Source organism: Oreochromis niloticus, linkage group LG7, assembly GCF_001858045.2.
Source record: "Oreochromis niloticus isolate F11D_XX linkage group LG7, O_niloticus_UMD_NMBU, whole genome shotgun sequence".
Lineage (NCBI taxonomy): Eukaryota > Metazoa > Chordata > Actinopteri > Cichliformes > Cichlidae > Oreochromis > Oreochromis niloticus.
In genome coordinates this window covers 54,398,326-54,415,222 of record NC_031972.2, presented here as the reverse complement: position 1 = coordinate 54,415,222, position 16,897 = coordinate 54,398,326, and the positions used below count along the sequence as shown (strand labels likewise).

Genomic DNA, 16,897 nt, shown 5'->3' with positions numbered 1-16,897 from the left:
TAAACAGAAGCACAAAAAACTACATGTGCCCTTGTATGTATTTTGTATGTATTTATTTTATTTGCTACCTATGTGTGTGTCTTTATTAAAAGTGAAACTACACTAAACTAACTAAACTTTTTCATTTATACTTCAATCATGTAACTGTCTCACCTTCCGCAGGTGTAACGATGTCTCCCTCCGCTGCAGGACCCACCTCACCAGCTGCTTTTGCTCGGACGGCTACTATGTACCTCGTGTAAGGTTTCAAACCGGTAAAAGCAAAACGCATATCTCCTGTGCTGTTCTCATACATAAAACCTTTAAAAAAACAGAGCAAAATTTAAAACTGCACTGATTTTTGCATGTATTATGTGTGCATGTAGCTGTGTTTGCTCTGAATCAACATTTATTCACCTGTGGGTCCATAAAGGTAGAGTACGTAGGAGAACTTTCCTGTGGTGATGCTGGGAGGGCTCCAGGACACAGAGAATGATCGAGACGTCATGCTGAATACAGAGAAGTTTTGTGGCGGGTCTTCTGGAGCTGCACAAGCAGGAATATTTGTTTTCATACCTCAGTGCTAATATGAATACGAGCTTAATTAGTGCTAAAGTGTTTGCACGCTTCTTTTTCCACACCTGATTCTGGCATGCGAACCATAGTGGAGGCTACCTGTCCCTCTCCTTCAGAGGTGAAGGCGGACACCTCAAATAGATAGGCAATATAAGGTCGTAGCTGATCAACTCCTACTGATATGGGTACGTTCCAAGAGGCTGCAGGGGGCACAGCAGAGAGGGTGATGGGTGGCGATGATGCTGTTATCTCCAAGGGACTGAGAGTCGCACTGGACAGGATATCGGCTGCATCCTAGACACATGAAATCATGCGGGATAAAAAGAGAGAGCGTATTTAAGAAAAAAAAGGAAAGAGAAAAGATGGTCGGCCTTGTGCATTTGTGCTATTTATCATCTTGACAGGAAAGCAGTATAGCACAAAAACACTTGGCAATAACAGCACAGTTTAGAAGGAGGGTGAAGGAAAAACACAGTACATTGCAGTGAGGCAGGGCTACAGTCATGATGTCCACTGCATTGACCTCCAGCATACGGACCATCTGCCCAGTACGAACCAATCTGGCCTTGACGGCGAACTTTGTGATGAGGCCATTGATGCGGTGTGGCAAGAACCAGGTAAGGACGACGAAGGTGTGGTTATAAGCATACGCTGTGAGATTGGTCACCAGGCCAGGGGCTGCAGGATGTAAATACACATGCAAATTCAGTGAAATATACATGCACAAGTTATTTTTTTATGATGTTGAGACGCTTGGATCGGAGTGCAAGGCTGTGTGCTTGTGCATGAATACCCACGGGACTCTGCTGTCTTTATGTATAAAGGTTTGCTGAATGCTCCTACTCCAAATGGAGCTATAGCTGCTACCTAAAGAGAAACAGAGAGAGAGAGAGAGGAAGTGTTGGTAGGCATAATGATTAATTCATGTTCCTGTCAGTTATCATCTCCCAGTCATGTGCTAATCTCAGGCTGCTGGAACAAGCTGCCGTAGCAGAGTTGATTCAGAGATCCCAGAGATATATAATCTACAAAAATATATCTCATTATATAGCGTAGATGTAAACAGATCACAACACAGTCTCAAGTCTTTGATTTTTTTCCAGTGATTTAAGAATAAACAAAAATATACATCATGAGAAGTGGGATCAAAATTAAATAGCAATTTATCAGGTCAACTGTGGAGTCACTTAAATGGATTTTAGTTTTGTACTGGAGTACTATGGGAACTGACATGTTATCTTAAAAAAGAACAAAGAAAAAATGTCTTTAGTTCCTGCCTGAGATCAGAAAGCAGTGTGCGCCGTTCAGCTGTTTGTTTCCACCTTGTTTCCACGAAACGGTTAGCAGTGGGGCGCTGCAGGCTTTTCTCTGGTTCGTGTCAGTGTCATCCAATCAGCAGCCAAGCACATACAGGGTAACCCCAGAATAATTCAACAAGCACTGGACATAATGGATCAGCTGATCCAGGTGCAACACTACAATACAGGTGAGCTAAACATAACCCTCATGTCCTCAGATTTTCTCGGTGTTTCCCGTCACCTGACTCTCACACCTGCTTCACCTGTTCCTAACTAAACCTTCCTCCTTTATTTAACTCGCATCACGCCATTGTTCTCTGTCAGTTCCTTACACATCAAATGGGTTCCAGTTGTGTGTTTTTTTTCACTTTTTCTGTTTACCACTTGCCTACTTGCAAGATTGTTCTTTATTATACGACTTCCATTGTTTATGCCAACATGACAAATGGTTTTGTTTGTGTAGTGTAAAATTTGGGCTGTTTGTAAATGTCAGTAACTCAGAAAGCTTGTCATCTTACAGAGGGATATTTTATAGAGATTAAACTTGGTAATATAAAATCTATAAAATGAAGAAAAGCAATATCACACTTAAGAACATAAAAAAATCAAGCAGAAAATTTATAACAGGACTGTATCCATGCCTTTCTAAACTGAATGCTTTCAGCTTCACATCAGAAATAGGTAAGCTGAGGAAAACCTATCTCATATTCAGCTTTAGAGAAAAACTCAATGGGCTTTACTCTGAGGAATTACTGTTGAAAAAGACAGAGCAGAAGAGATTTTTGCCCTTGTAAAAATACAATGCAACAATGCAGCTTTCATTAAAAAGCTAATCTGTGGCACAAATCTGTTTATTGAGAAATCTGTGGGGAAATAATAGCCCTTATACATTCGGTGACAAGAATGAACAGATGTATTCTATTACAGGCTGAGGAAGAAATACGAATTTGCTTATGGGCTCAGCTGTGGTCTAGAGGTCTAGCAAACTCAGAGGTAAAATTTAGTAACATTATACGTGCAAACACACACAGATAAATGCAGTATGTGCAGCTATAATCTGTAAGTGTGTCACGTCCATTTGTATGAAGGTCATAGCGGGTTAATGAATTCTGAAAACCTTTAAGCATGATCGCATTCAAGCTCACTGACAACAGATAGTGGAAAGAGCCAAGGCTCATCCATAGATCTGTTTACCTGTTTAATAATGCAATCAGGATCAATTACCAGTATTCAGCCAGATCAACAGAATAGTCTGATCCTCTGTCACATAGTTACACTCACATGATGGGAGGGGGGCAGTTTCAAGGAGGTCTGTTAAGAGGGACAATGATCACAGTTCCCAGAAGTATATCTATTAATCATTACATTTTAACATAATAAAAACTCATATTCAAAAGCTCTTTTATGTGCAGTATCCCTGCAGGACAGCTTGTTCTGTTTTGATTCAATCTGGGACTTTTTAAACAAAATGTGCTAGGTCAGCCTTTATTTGATAAGACTCCAGAGACTAGACAGGAAAAAGGGGAAAGACATGAAAGAAATGGTGTGGAGCACACTTGAACCCCTCCCACTGTAACTCTTTTGAGGCACGGCTTTGTAGTCAAAACAGGTAAGTTGAAGCAGTTCCCCAGAATGAGTTTTATTTTGTTTTATTGTTTATAGTGATTTCACCAAACAATCTGACTGTAAACTTAATTTAATTCTGACTATTATATTCTACCTGAATGTGGTAGGTAGATCCTGAAGTGAAGTCAGTGATCAGGGTCTCTGGTATATCCAGGTATTTTGTCACCTGTGTGAAAGCGGGGTCAGGGTAAGGACACACCTCCTTGTACCTGCAGTAAGAAACCAGTTAGTTAAGATCAGCATATCTCAACTTCACACTTATGAAATTTATGCAACTGAATGAAAATACACTTTATGGTCAGATGCAAAACTGTTGAACTGTACTCAACTACACTTATTATTTCTTGTTTACTTATCTTAATGACCTTATAGTGCCATATCACCCCACTTTGCTCTCGCACTGCAGGTTTACTTGTTGTTCCTAGACTATTTAAAAGTACAACGGGAGGCAGAGCCTTCAGTTTTCAGGCCCCTCTTCTATGGAACCAGCTTCCAGTTTGGATTTGGGCGACAGACACTATCTCTACTTTTAAGATTAGCCTTAAAACTTTCCTTTTTGCTAAAGCATATAGTCAGGGCTGGATCAGGTGACCCTGAATCCTCCCTTAGTTATGCTGCAGTAGGTGTAGGCTGCTAGGGGATTCCCATGATGCATTGAGTATTTCCTTTTCAGTCACCTTTCTCACTCACCATGTGTTAATAGACCTCTCTGCATTGAATCATACTTGTTATTAATCTCTGTCTCTCTTCCACAGCATGTCTTTTACCCTGTGTTCCTTCTTTCTCCCCAACCGGTCACAGCAGATGGCCCCGCCCCTCCCTGAGCCTGGTTCTGCTGGAGGTTTCTTCCTGTTAAAAGGGAGTTTTTCCTTCCCACTGTTGCCAAAGTGCTTGCTCATTGGGGGTCATATGATTGTTGGGTTTTTCTCTGTATCTATTGTTGTAGGCTCTACCTTACAATATAAAGCACCTTGAGGTGACTGTTGTTGTGACCTGGTGCTGTATAAATAAAACTGAATTGAATTTACTTACTATTATTGTATACAGCTGCTTCATGAAGTGAATATTTCACTTTGATCTACATTAATCCAAAAACTGGTAACTAGCTCTGTGCTGATCTTTGAATTTTTAACATATAGTAATAAGGTCTTGTTGCAATATATTTTTAACATTAAAAATAATCCCTAGGAAAGTATTTCAAACCATTTCTGCACAAAAAAGCCAGGTTGTACTGTAGACATGTATCTCGAACACCTCAAATGCCAATTTCTGGCTATTTGCTGCTAATATTGGCATCTGCATTTATAACGGTCAATAAATGAAAATTGTAAAAGTGAAGAAGTGATTATTGTTGATGTTGTATAGGTTGTCCAGCAGAAGGTATTCTGCGACATCCCTTTTGGCAACATGTGTAAACGTGACAGAAAAACTACATAGAAAAGATATAGATAGATCAATAAATAGATAGAATAAAGTATTTAGCACTTGTTTAGTACATGTTGCTGATTATACTGCACTTTTACATGAGATGCGAGATTGAAACTTTTGACTATACTAAACTATGATAGTGTATGTATCTTAGACAGTTTTCCAAAGAAGATCTTGAAAAACTACCTTATGACATATCCATCTATATCTTGGGCTTTAGACGGTATATTCCAGGAAAGCAGGATGCCATTAGAGCCGACAGCTTCTCCCTCTAGGCCTAAAGGTGGACCAGGAACTGATGAAGATGAGGGCAACCGTGTGAAGGAGAGGAGATGATGTAAACACAAGCAGAACACAAGCAGTAAAAATATCTAAAATTACACAAATAGCTGTATATTACATGTCTGTTAATCATCTGTACTTGAGCCAACTGGCGCCTCAGTGGGCTCAAATATGTAATCTCTTATCTAATCCCCTCAGCTTCTCCTGTGTAAAACATCACCAACAAAACAAACTCACTACACTTGTTTTGATTAATAACTTTTGTATTATCTACTCGACAGACTACAGTGTCGTCTGAAGAATGGTGTTGTTGTCTGTAGTAGACTGATCCTCTGAGTGTGTGTGTGTGTGTGTTTGTGGCTGAGTGTGTGTGGGTGTGTGTGTGTGTTGGGTCTGCGTGAAGGGTGTTTTAGGCTGAACCCTGATGAATAAGGCTTCACACAGCAGTGGCATTTCACTGACATTCACTGCAGACCCATTCATCCTGTGGTTCAAAAGCCCAGGCTTAAGTTACCTAAAAGGAATTAAACAGCAAAGTAGGCACACACACACATTTATACACGCACACACACCTCCACTGTGCCAATCCCTTTTCTTCAGTGTGTATGTGTGTGTGTGTAATATATATATATACAGTGAGCAAATACAAAATGAGTTCCTGATGGTGCTTTAACACCTGAAAAAACAAAACGTACACAAACAACACCAAACTGTGTGTGTGTGTCTTACCACTCCCATTCCTGTTGATCATGCGGCTGACTCCAGGGCTGATGTTAGAGGAGGAGGCTGCTGTGACTGTTACAGTGTATTGTGTCTTGGGGCTGACATTTACCACATCGGCCTGTGGGAGCAGAAAAATAAATAAATCTACTTGCTCATCAGCAATGTAACGTGCTATTTCCCAATTATTTCTCTTTTAAAACCTAAATGTATTTTTGTTTGATGGATTTTAAACCGGATTTTATGCAAAATCATTATTTCTTAAAATTATAGACAGCTGAAAAATTGCTTAAACATTTTTAGACAACACATGCAGCAGTAATCCCTTTATTGTCTTTTCATTTGTCTTTTATTGTCTTTTTTCTTCAAGTTTTTTGCAGTAATATTCATCTAAATGACAAAATACATGCAATTTTCACTCCATTATTTTACTCCATTATGCTGCCTATGACAGAATTACCAGACCTCTCCTCATCCATCTAAATCAATTTGAAGGTGGGTATTAGTGAATGGATGACAGCTTGTGGTTGCACTTGTTTGTATTTTAACGTCTGTGAGACAGACGAGCTCTGCTTCCTGCATCACTGCTTTTTTGCTTCAGTGCATGTTGTAGCATCTGTGACATCAAGGTGTTGGATAGTGTGTTACCTTTCAGAAAAATGACTAAACACTCAGACACGGAAAGAAAGGGTGCTTTAAAATTGATCTTACTGCATGTGCATTCATTTGTAAAGCTGAAACGTGACTCTGAATGGTTAGTGTATTACTGTTACACATCCATAACATATCTATGTGCGCAGTTTATAAATAACTGTGTGCACCAAAGCCATGTAACCATTGTTTAATTCTTACCTGTGAATACACCTGGCCCAGGCACAGTGTGAGCAGTAGGATGTCTGAGAAGAAGGCCATGCTGGGTATTCGAGTTAGCTTTAGTTTAGTCACAGCAGGTTAGAGGCCTCACCAGTATAGCTGTTTCCAGAATTAGTGCACAAACGTTAGCAGTGGGCTACAGGTAATCCAGTGAGCCGGAGAGGGATGACTCCGAGTCTAGAAGCTGCTGGTTAATGGCATTAATGAAGGTTACAGGGTTAGTCGTCCAGGCATTAAATACTGAAATTTTACAAGGAAGGGTTTTGGGTCCGTTCATTAGCACAAGGCTAACAGTCTCCCACTGGTCTCTCCCTCTGGGAGAGCTGCTTAAGCAAATGAATGATTCAGGGTTGAGCTCAAGAGGGCAACTTAACAAATAATGAGATCTATTACTCAACTCTGTGTGCTGTCTATGTGTGTGGTTTGAGGTGTGTCAGGTTACATTTTGGGGGGTAACTGACACCTGGCTGCCGGTAGAAGCCGGAATGTGACTGGTCAAGAGATCTATGTGTGTATGCGTGTGTACTTTTTTCTCTTTAATATTACAACACTACTGCAACTCTGAGTTTGTTCCTTTTACTCAAACACTGCTTTGATCAAACGACAAAGGCTTTGATGGTACTTAGGTGAACTTCTGACACGCTTGTGTCCCAGCGTCTACAATTATGGTACATTTCTTAACTCAACCTTTAAACAGCATGCGTCTTACTAAGTATGTGTGTACCTGAATGTATCCGTCACGTGCGGGGTGCATGGTGATATTTCCTTGGTTTGGTAGCAGATTTACTTGATAATGATCCACACACCCTACTGCCTGTTCCCAACGCAACGAGAAGGCACATGCAGATATGTTCGTGATATGCAATCCTTGCACAGGGGCTGGCACTCAAGAAGAACATGAAAGGGAAAAACAATGTTAGCAGAGAGTTTCTAACATTTATGAAGACATGATCAGGGTAGGTGATAAGAACGGGGTGGAGGTGCTGACTGGCATAATTTGTAATATCATTTACCTGTAGTTACAGACAGAAACGCAGAGCGTCCTGCTGTTACTCCTTTCACTCTTTCAACGGTCACGTTGTAGCTGCAGCCACCCAGCAACCCTGTAACCACAGCAACCTGCTTCTCCTTGGGTATGGTGAGTGTGGTCGTGACTAAAGTGTTGGTCACATTCACTCGGTGGAAGTCAAATGCTCCATGTGCACTGTCCCAGCTCACAGACGCAGAAGAAGAGGTCAGGTGATCTAAATAGAGATGGTGTAATCCTGCTGGGCCTGAAACACAATTTAGAATTTTTGCCTCTTGTTTTGGAAGATGCTCTTGTTTTGGTGCGTCTCTGTTTCTAGATGCTTTTGCGTCACTCACGTGTGCTGAACCCTTTGTGGACCGCCTGACTGGAGTCTGAGCCCAGTACGCTCTGAATGCTAACCCCATAATCTGATCCGGGGATCAGATCCTTCACCTCACAACTTGTGCCTTGGACACGCACCTCGGTCCATGATTTCCTGTCTACAGACAGCAGGCCAAAAAGAAGCTGAGAAAAAAAAACAAAAAAAACAACTAATATAACAGATTATATTTCTGTCTATTTTTATTCAATATTTTAAATACTGCTCATATTTTCTACTTCAAATAATAACTCGGTGAGCACTTTTGTTGTGTGTCAGCAATGTGCTTGGTCATTCTTCCTGGATGTAGCTCTGTGGAGGTCATATTTCTCTGAAGTAACCAAATCCGTGGCGTGCCAACAGCAGTTGCTTAGTAACAAACAGGTGAGTGTAGAACCTGACCCAGGTGATGTACTTTTATCCATCAGTCATATTAATCAATATTTTGGGGGTATGAATCAGTATATCAATATACCATGGCACCTCGTACTGCCTCTGCCTCTGGACTTGTACATTGCTGTGCATGTCTTACCTTGTACTGCATCACCTGTCCTGGTGGCGGTCTCCAGGTGACAGACACAGACGTCACTGCGTTTTCTGAAAGAGTCACTTCCTGTGGCACCTCAGGAACTTGAGACAAGATGCTTGTTAGCATTTGACACCACACACTCACACCTAACAAGTTAAACTTTCTCTGTGCTTTACAGGATTAGCTCATTCTATGCCAGCAGGGGGCGACACTGGATACAACCGAGCACCAGTGGTGGAGGGTGTATTGAGACTCTAGTGCAAGTAGCAATACTGCAGTATAAAAACAGTCTTTTAAAAGTGAAAGTTGTGCATTTGAATATCAGGCAATCAAAAGATGGGCTAAATTTAGCAAAAGTATCAATTACTTTAATGTTTACTGTAGCTAATAAGCATTATAATGGTTTATTATTACAATTTGGGGAATGAAAATTAGGGACTATGTATAAAAATGTCTGTAATTCCAAAACAATTAATGCAGTGCTTTTGTTAAACCTCTTGAATTAAAGCTCAGAGTCTGTACGTCAATCACATCTTGACTTTATTTATAATACACTTTAATGGTATACAGAGACAAAGCTACAAAAAAATGTATCTTTGTCCAACAAATTATGGACCTAATTCTATAAGCAACATAAATGATTATAGTATTACATTATTAAATATATTTTCTGTACTTTTTTGTATATTTTTATTGGTTTAAGTTCCTTGTTTCGTTGTTTAGTGTAATTTTTTTACCTTTCCAAGATATTTTATTTTGTGTGAATTTATTTTACTTTAATGAGCTAAATTGTTTTTGATGCTTTGGTTGCTGTAACACAGCGATTTCAAAATGTTTAAATTTTATACAATTTTACCCAAATTTGCTGTAGAAATTTTAGGTATTTTTTTAATAATTTGACTAATGTGATATAACAGTGTAATAATAAATTTAGTTTCAGTGGAATAAATGAAGACTGAAATTGTCCCGTTATTCCTGTTACTGTTATTGTCCTGGGGTTTTGTGATTATTCTGAGTTGTAGTTTTCTGTTGTGTTCAGTTTTGATTTTGCGGTTGTTTTAGTAATTTCGAGTTTTTGTGACAAGTTTATGTTTCCTGCTTTACTTTATGGTTATTCTAATGATGAATTAGATTTTTGCGATAAAGTTTTGTGTAACTGATGTTGTTTTTAACTTGTGTTTTTATTTTACCCGTGTTTCCCTTCCCAGTTTCTGTGTTTACGCCTTCATTTTAGTCTGAGTCTTGTTGTCTCCATCTCTTGGATTGTTTCTGCTTTACTTTGATGGTTGGTTTTCTCTGGTGTCTTGTTTTGTGTTTTACTTCCAGTCTGACTGTCTTGATTACTTGCCTGTGTTTCATTCCTCTTCTATCCCCGATGCCCTGTTAGTCTTCAGTGTAAATATAGTCCGGCGTTCTTCTTTGTTTGGCTGTCTATTGTATGTTTTGCTGTTTTTATAGACTCTGATTATCAGTTTTTAAATAAAGCTCACTCTTGATTTTACTCTGTCTGCATTCAGGTCCACCTTTGAAGTGAACCTTAACAAATGCAGATAGAAGTAATTTTGCTTCTCTTCTTTATCTAATACGTGCTATTTTTTAATACATTTGAATTTATTTGCGCTCATCTATTTTGTACTTCATCAAAATTATTCGATTGAACACTTACTAGTACAGAGGGTCATAGTAGTAGGTTTACTTCTTCTGTCCCCACTGATGGTAATAACTTCAACTGTGTACTGGCTTCCAGAAGCGAGGCACTTGAAGCAGAATAATCTGTGTACACACACAGCTTTAGCACTCTGTGTTTTTAAGGAGTAGTTTCGATCTGATGATTGAAACGCCAGGCTCATAAACCTGCAGTAATTTGTGTACTGGCTGAGAAGAAAGGAGACTGACCTGGGCTCCTGATAAGATGTGATCAGCTCCTGAGTGCTTGTTCTGTTTTTGATCGACAGGATGAGTGTAGTCACCAATCCCCTCAACATACTCCAACTAATGCATATGGATGATGTGGTTTTATTGACAAGAGAGACCTCCACTGGGCTGGGAGCTAGCACAGCAGAAAGTGATAGTTATTAGGAAAGAGAGACGGAGACGTGCTTGTACTTGTGTGTCTGTATTTACCTGCAGTGATATTAATCGTAACTGGTGAACTGTCAGTAAAGGACTGCTTCTCTGTCCGTACTTCGAATCGGTAAAGCGAGCCTGGAGTAAGACCTGAAAACACTGCACTGTGGCTCAACACCTTCTGCACCTGCAGCACACAAATCAGATAACCAGCAAAGCTGACCAAGACCCTTATTATAATTCTTACAGAAGTGTATATATTTATACTGAATACATTAAAAACATGCCAATTATTGTTTACCATAAGTCTCCCCTGAAGCTACTTCTGATTAGTGCAACACTCAAGGTAATTTATTTCAGTGGATGTGAAAACTTCTGATTTAATTATCAAACCACACACTGAAAAGTTGTCGGGGAAATCAAATAAAGGCTTCTGTTGATATGCTTCCTAAACAGGTGAATTTTTGGGAGCTTTTTGTTGTTGTTGTGTTTTTACCTTCTGTGAGCTTTCACAGTTGAGGCAGATGGCCTCGTAGCTGTGATCCTGGCCTGGTGCAGGATCCCAAAGCAGCTCAATGGATGTATCTGTCACCTGACCCTCCCTTACTCTGCTAGGAGGAGCCAGACCTAAAGTTACAAAGCATATATCACATCCCATTAAGTGTAACGATTATTAAAAGTTCTGATAATTTATGCAAACATAGAATCATACGTTTGTTTTAGACACAGATTTAAAGATTTTATTCACTTAGAAAATCCAAACTCCATGGAAAATTAGTGTTATAGTTTGATATGAGGTTTCAAACAAAGGGATCAAAATACAATATCTATCATACAGTTCTGAGCACGGCCTCTGTGATGCATCTTTTTATAAATATCAAATGTTATCACTAAAAATCTAAAAAAGAAAAAGAAACAGTGAAGTCATGCCAAGATTAGGATGGATTACATTTGAAATTGAATTACTGCTATCTGCATGAGATGATGAAGATGCACAATCTTCTTTTAAGTGAAGCCAAATGAAGAGTGCAAAAGAAAATAAGCCCTCTCCAGATTACGGTAAAGCAACCACCATCCACAAACAGTAAACAAGAAAAGAGATTTACATTGGGGAATACATCTGCTACCGCCTCAGGAATATTTAGATGGCTAACCTCTATCATGGGCCATTCAACAATTTGTTACTGAGCGAGGATACACAGCAAGTAGTAGCTTGAATTTTTTTGCACGACTCTCTTCATACAATCCATCAGTAAGAATTGGGACAGTTACAATAAATGAATAGAAATAGCGTATACCTCTTCAGAATATTGGCAGTCATACAATATTTTTTGTTTTCTTGCTTTTCTTATGTGTAATGTGGCTTTTCTGTCATTTGGGTTGAATAGCAGTTTGCCTCTTGTGTTTCTGGGGGTCTTATGATGAGGTCTTCTCTTAATCTTTGACAAAAGTATTTGAGAGCATTTGTGATGTTTTGTACAGACATAAAGTGTTTGGGGTTTTTTTTTTACATGTCTTTACAATTGCCTGAAAAATGTTTTTCAGGTCATCCATAACACATTTTTCTGTTTGTGTTTCTCCAGTTTTGTGCACATGCATTATTAAAAAAAAGCATAGATTTTTTTTGTCTTTGTTTGAGCTTCATTACTCGCTTAATCACTTTCCTCATCATATTTACAGACTACTCCACCTCTGCCTGAGGGGCAGCTCTCTCAGTCAGCCCTGACCTATTTTGGTCATCATCTTTTAATACTGCAGTTTCAACTTAACCCACTGCAAAATAGGAACTTTTGATCAAAGAGATACACTGTAGCTCACCGAGTTCTTTTTATACTTGAATAAGCTTTCTCAAATTAAATCTGTGACTTGACATTTTAGTGGCCTTATCCATTATTTGATTCAAATTGAATTTGCTGAAGCATAGAGCTCGAAGAACAAAACATGTATATCTACCCAATTACTTACCATCTGGACTCTATGTGTCTATCTTAGTTGTGTGAAATAGGATGATATGATCAGCTCCACTGTAGTCAAGGGTTGCACTAAGCTATCTTAATTAAAGTGGCCTTAAATCTCTGTGTTTGTGTTGACACCTCTCAGGTAGAAGCAGTTTAAATGCAGTTGTTACGCACACTCTGAGTAGTGCATGCATTTGTATGTGCTCGTAGTGACAGAGGTAACTCACTTGTTCTAAAGAGGCGGCTGTAGTATGGTGGTCCCAACTGCTCTCGGCTCGTGCTGTACACTCTGAGCTGGTACGGTGACCCCGGACTGAGGTTGCTGAGGTTTATGAGATGAACGTGAGCAGCGAGGGAGTACCAGTCACACAGATAGTTGCCCAAACCCTTGCAAACAGTATCCCAGTCTCCAGGACACGCACACACTTTTACGCCATCCATCACACCCAGCTGTGGATGCTGAATGTACAGTTGTGCATAGTTTGTACCCACCGAGACAGGCACTGCTACCTGCACTGGCATTGGAGCTATATACACAAAGACAAACAAGAAGAGTCAAAGACAGATGGTGGAGTGTCTTAGATAATAAAACATTGCAATACATCTATTTGGACACTTTTATTATTTCTCTTACCTGTGGTGTGTATGACGCTAGACCTCTCGCTCCTGTCATTTCCCTTCAGAGCAACAACTCCAACTTCATACGTCTGACCAGGAGTAAATGTGCCCAAATTAAAACACATGGATCCATTTATCAAGTGTCCATCTGAGGTGGAGTGGTTTAGCCACAACAAAGGAGCAGTAGGATTGTCAAGAGGTTGGGATGTGATAAAGTAACCATCTGGAGGATCGCGGGGTGGATGGGTGCCACAGACAGTCAGATTTCTGCTCCTGGTGCTTATCACTACCAGACCACTGACAGCCTTCACCGCTAAGAAGTACAAACAAGCATTATTTCAAAGTCAGAGGTTAAAGAGTTACACGATTCCTTATGCATACTTGCACATAACCATTTCATTTAAGATTGTACTGAAAAAAATCAATAGTGCCAATATTATTTACAAGAGCATTGCAAAGCAGTCAGAAACACATCTATGAAATCATAATTGCCAACAGGATCATCAGTGAATACTGATGAGTAGATTTAAACACAAGCGAAAAATTAATAACCTCTCAAGTAACGTGGGAATGGCACTAAAAATCAAACTGAAACTAGCCCACTTGGATGTGAAGCTATTTAGCTGCTTAATAAGATGCATATTTTGAGAAGGCAATAGTCTGTGTTCATGCCATCTTCACTTGTGACACTTTGCGCCTTTTACTCTGGTGAAATGAATCACACTGGCATCACAATACTGTCTTCCACTTCACAGCAACGCTTAAGTAAACTGGACAGACCTAAAGGTTGCTTACATGAGCAACTAATGTGTAGAATAATTTAAATTTTCTGTAAAGTTTGCATTTGAATTTACCTTATCTTATCAGTATTTGCAGAGATTTCAAATAAGCCATACGATTGTTAAAAAGTATAAGATCATTCCTAGAATATAATTTAAAAGTAGGTAGAGCATGGCACCAGACAGTACTTACTGTACAACAAGCTTTTAGAAATTGTTCATGAATCTAATATTTACATGCTTACCAGTTTTTACAGTTAGAGTTGCCTGTCCACAGCTCCCTATCCCATGCTGGGTAACTGTGTATACTTCAATCCTGTATTTCCTGTGAGATTCCAGCCCTCCAATTACTGCAGTATAGGACCTCAACCCAGATGACTTGGAGATGTTTGCCATGCCAACTACACCATCCTGTTTCGAAGACATGTCTTCATATCGTACAACAAAAGTCCAGCCAGCCACAGATGACGCTTCTGGCAGCATCCAATGAACGCTAATGTGACTGGCTGTAACGGGACCAACAGTGATATTTTGAGCAGGATGAGGTCCTGTAAGAAAGGCAGTGTAAATATTAAAAGTCAGCCTCGATTAATATAATGTTCTTTGAATTGTGTAAGTGGTCATCAATACACTCACTGGTATATGCAATTTGTGTTTGTCCCAAGCTCCAAGCGAAGCCTGGAGGGTGAGAAGCTTGAAGGGTGAAGGAGTAGATGCTTCCTGGAGATAAACCTGCTAAAGTTACGCCTCTAGAAGAGATCGAAATGGGGACCCTTACAATTTTTTTAGGAGTGCTCTGGTTCTTTGTGCCCATTTGCTTCCTTTGCCTTTCTTCTTCACTTGGATCCCACTCTCCGTATTCTTCCTCTTGGTACTGCAGGAATACCTCAAATGATGAATGAGCAGGCGAGTTACAGAGTGAGAGATCACTCCAACGAAGCTCTACCAGGTCCTCTGTCACCTGAACCAGGTCAAATGAGAAAGAGGCAGGAACTAAAGGTGCTGTAAAGGAGGAAAAAGCAATACCTTAGCACCCTGAAACGAAAAATAAGTGCCAGAAGTGCTCACAAATTGCAAGGTTTGAATCGGTAAGTGCTGTGCAATATCACAAATGAAATGTGGTGATCCTCCCAAATTATATATTGCATATGACTTATGCATTACAACCACTGTTAAATATTATATTCTGGCTAATAGACGGGTCGTGCGCAAGTTATTTACTTTGATATTGGCAGATAAAGGGTAAGGGGATGTTACAGAAGAATGGAGTGAGAAAGAATCCCGGCCCTGTGGCATTCCTCTGGAAAGCAAAGCAGTCCGTCTGGTTGGCTGGTAGCAGAGTCTTCATAGTGTTTGTTTGGTTATATGATGAGCCATCAGACCAGAGAGGTCGGCCCTCCTCCTGTAGGGCAAGAAAGAGGCAGACATCATGAGTCGAATGGTATTTAAGTATGAAAAACAAACTTTCCATTGAAGGTTAACTGTAGTGAAGTGTTGTCAAAGTGAACAACGTTTTGTGAAAAACCTCCCCTTGCGATATCCAGCACTTCAGCGATGGCTTGCAGAGTTTTTCAAACTAAATTATTTTGACAAAACTTTAGTAAAATCCTACCACGAATATTTATTTTATTTATTTTATTTTTTTTAGACCTCCCTTGTTAAGCATATTTTACATTTTTCATAAAAACATATTCATAATTACCAAAATGCAAAACCTCTGTTTTTTTTCTCCCAGGGTTTGTGTTTGATTTCAAGTGTGAAAAACTTTTATGCAAGGAAATTGTATTTACACAGAAAAAAAGTTTAAATTTAATGTCATGCAGCACACGTTCCACAACCACCTAACCCTGGAGGATATTTAAGTGCATGTTTTTCCAATATATTTAATCAAAATGTTGTTCTTTTGTTTTTAGAAAATCCTCTCTAAAGTACTAAGTGCTCAGTTATTCATGACAACTCTCAGATGTGATTTTTTGTTATTGTTCTGACAGCACAAAAATGAAAAATTAAAGTCATTATAAATGCTGCTTTTTAGGATTAAAGTGATTTTAAAATATGTTCGCGCATACCTGCTGGTCATTAAGTCCGGTCCATAGCAGCAGCAAGTTGTTCTGGGACAGGAGGTAAGAAGATATAAAAACCAGATCTTCCAGGCTCTTCAGGTTAGCCAGATGACTTCCAGCTGCAAGGTCTGAACATCTGTGCTGTGCATTACTCCAGGTCAAGCCTGTTCTTCTCACAATGTAGCAGCTGCCCCCAATGGCCATCCAGCCAGGTGGGCACTGAGCTGGAGAAACATATTACAATCAGCTTACAGCACAAATTCCTGACTGCAGTCACTCAAAGGTTAATAATTGAGCTGTGGTCATGCGATCACAGGATTACTAATGTTCACAATACCTGTTTCCAGAAGAATTCTGAGTCTCTGCTTCAAGGTTATATTAAACTGTTTGAGGTATGTAGTCACTGTGACTTTGGCCTTGAAGCGTGTGCCCGGCTGCAAACCTTTCATTGTATACTGGGATTTTACTTCTGAAGAGTTTATATTGAAGCTGTGCACGACAGTTTCTGTGCGTGTGTTGTACAGGCTTATGGAGGACAGGGTCTGCAGCCTGTGAAGCTTCCATGTCAGAAGGGCAGTAGTGGTTGTGCTGTATACATTAAAGGAGGACGTGGACACTGGGACTGTTGAGACACAAAAAGGGATGAGGTGTTAACGTTATTAAACATGATAGAAATACAACATGTGGTGTTTGGATTCTGACTTCACAGACAC

General features: G+C 39.7%; 1 protein-coding gene across 7 annotated transcripts in view; it reads right to left on the bottom strand.

Annotated features, from left to right (window-relative positions):
- ptprq (protein tyrosine phosphatase receptor type Q) overlaps window positions 1–16,897 on the bottom strand; it is a 42,902-nt gene that overhangs the window by 25,000 nt on the left and 1,005 nt on the right. For 5 of the 7 annotated variants that reach the window (XM_019361572.2, XM_005470795.4, XM_019361567.2 and 2 more), the window contains exons 4-26: window positions 16,522–16,806; window positions 16,191–16,408; window positions 15,343–15,523; window positions 14,758–15,123; window positions 14,367–14,669; window positions 13,359–13,655; window positions 12,952–13,251; window positions 11,263–11,393; window positions 10,824–10,953; window positions 10,596–10,749; window positions 10,366–10,472; window positions 8,703–8,800; window positions 8,148–8,316; window positions 7,796–8,056; window positions 7,507–7,667; window positions 5,919–6,030; window positions 5,094–5,202; window positions 3,574–3,688; window positions 1,353–1,422; window positions 1,034–1,233; window positions 621–849; window positions 397–525; window positions 154–300 (exon numbers count right to left, since the gene is read on the bottom strand). In XM_019361572.2, coding sequence (XP_019217117.1) covers window positions 154–300; window positions 397–525; window positions 621–849; window positions 1,034–1,233; window positions 1,353–1,422; window positions 3,574–3,688; window positions 5,094–5,202; window positions 5,919–6,030; window positions 7,507–7,667; window positions 7,796–8,056; window positions 8,148–8,316; window positions 8,703–8,800; window positions 10,366–10,472; window positions 10,596–10,749; window positions 10,824–10,953; window positions 11,263–11,393; window positions 12,952–13,251; window positions 13,359–13,655; window positions 14,367–14,669; window positions 14,758–15,123; window positions 15,343–15,523; window positions 16,191–16,408; window positions 16,522–16,806 — 4,272 coding nt within the window. Of the gene's footprint in view, window positions 1–153; window positions 301–396; window positions 526–620; window positions 850–1,033; window positions 1,234–1,352; window positions 1,423–3,573; window positions 3,689–5,093; window positions 5,203–5,918; window positions 6,031–7,506; window positions 7,668–7,795; window positions 8,057–8,147; window positions 8,317–8,702; window positions 8,801–10,365; window positions 10,473–10,595; window positions 10,750–10,823; window positions 10,954–11,262; window positions 11,394–12,951; window positions 13,252–13,358; window positions 13,656–14,366; window positions 14,670–14,757; window positions 15,124–15,342; window positions 15,524–16,190; window positions 16,409–16,521; window positions 16,807–16,897 lie in introns of those variants that run through there. The other 2 variants (XM_019361571.1, XM_019361568.2) reach the window with 2 other exon arrangements.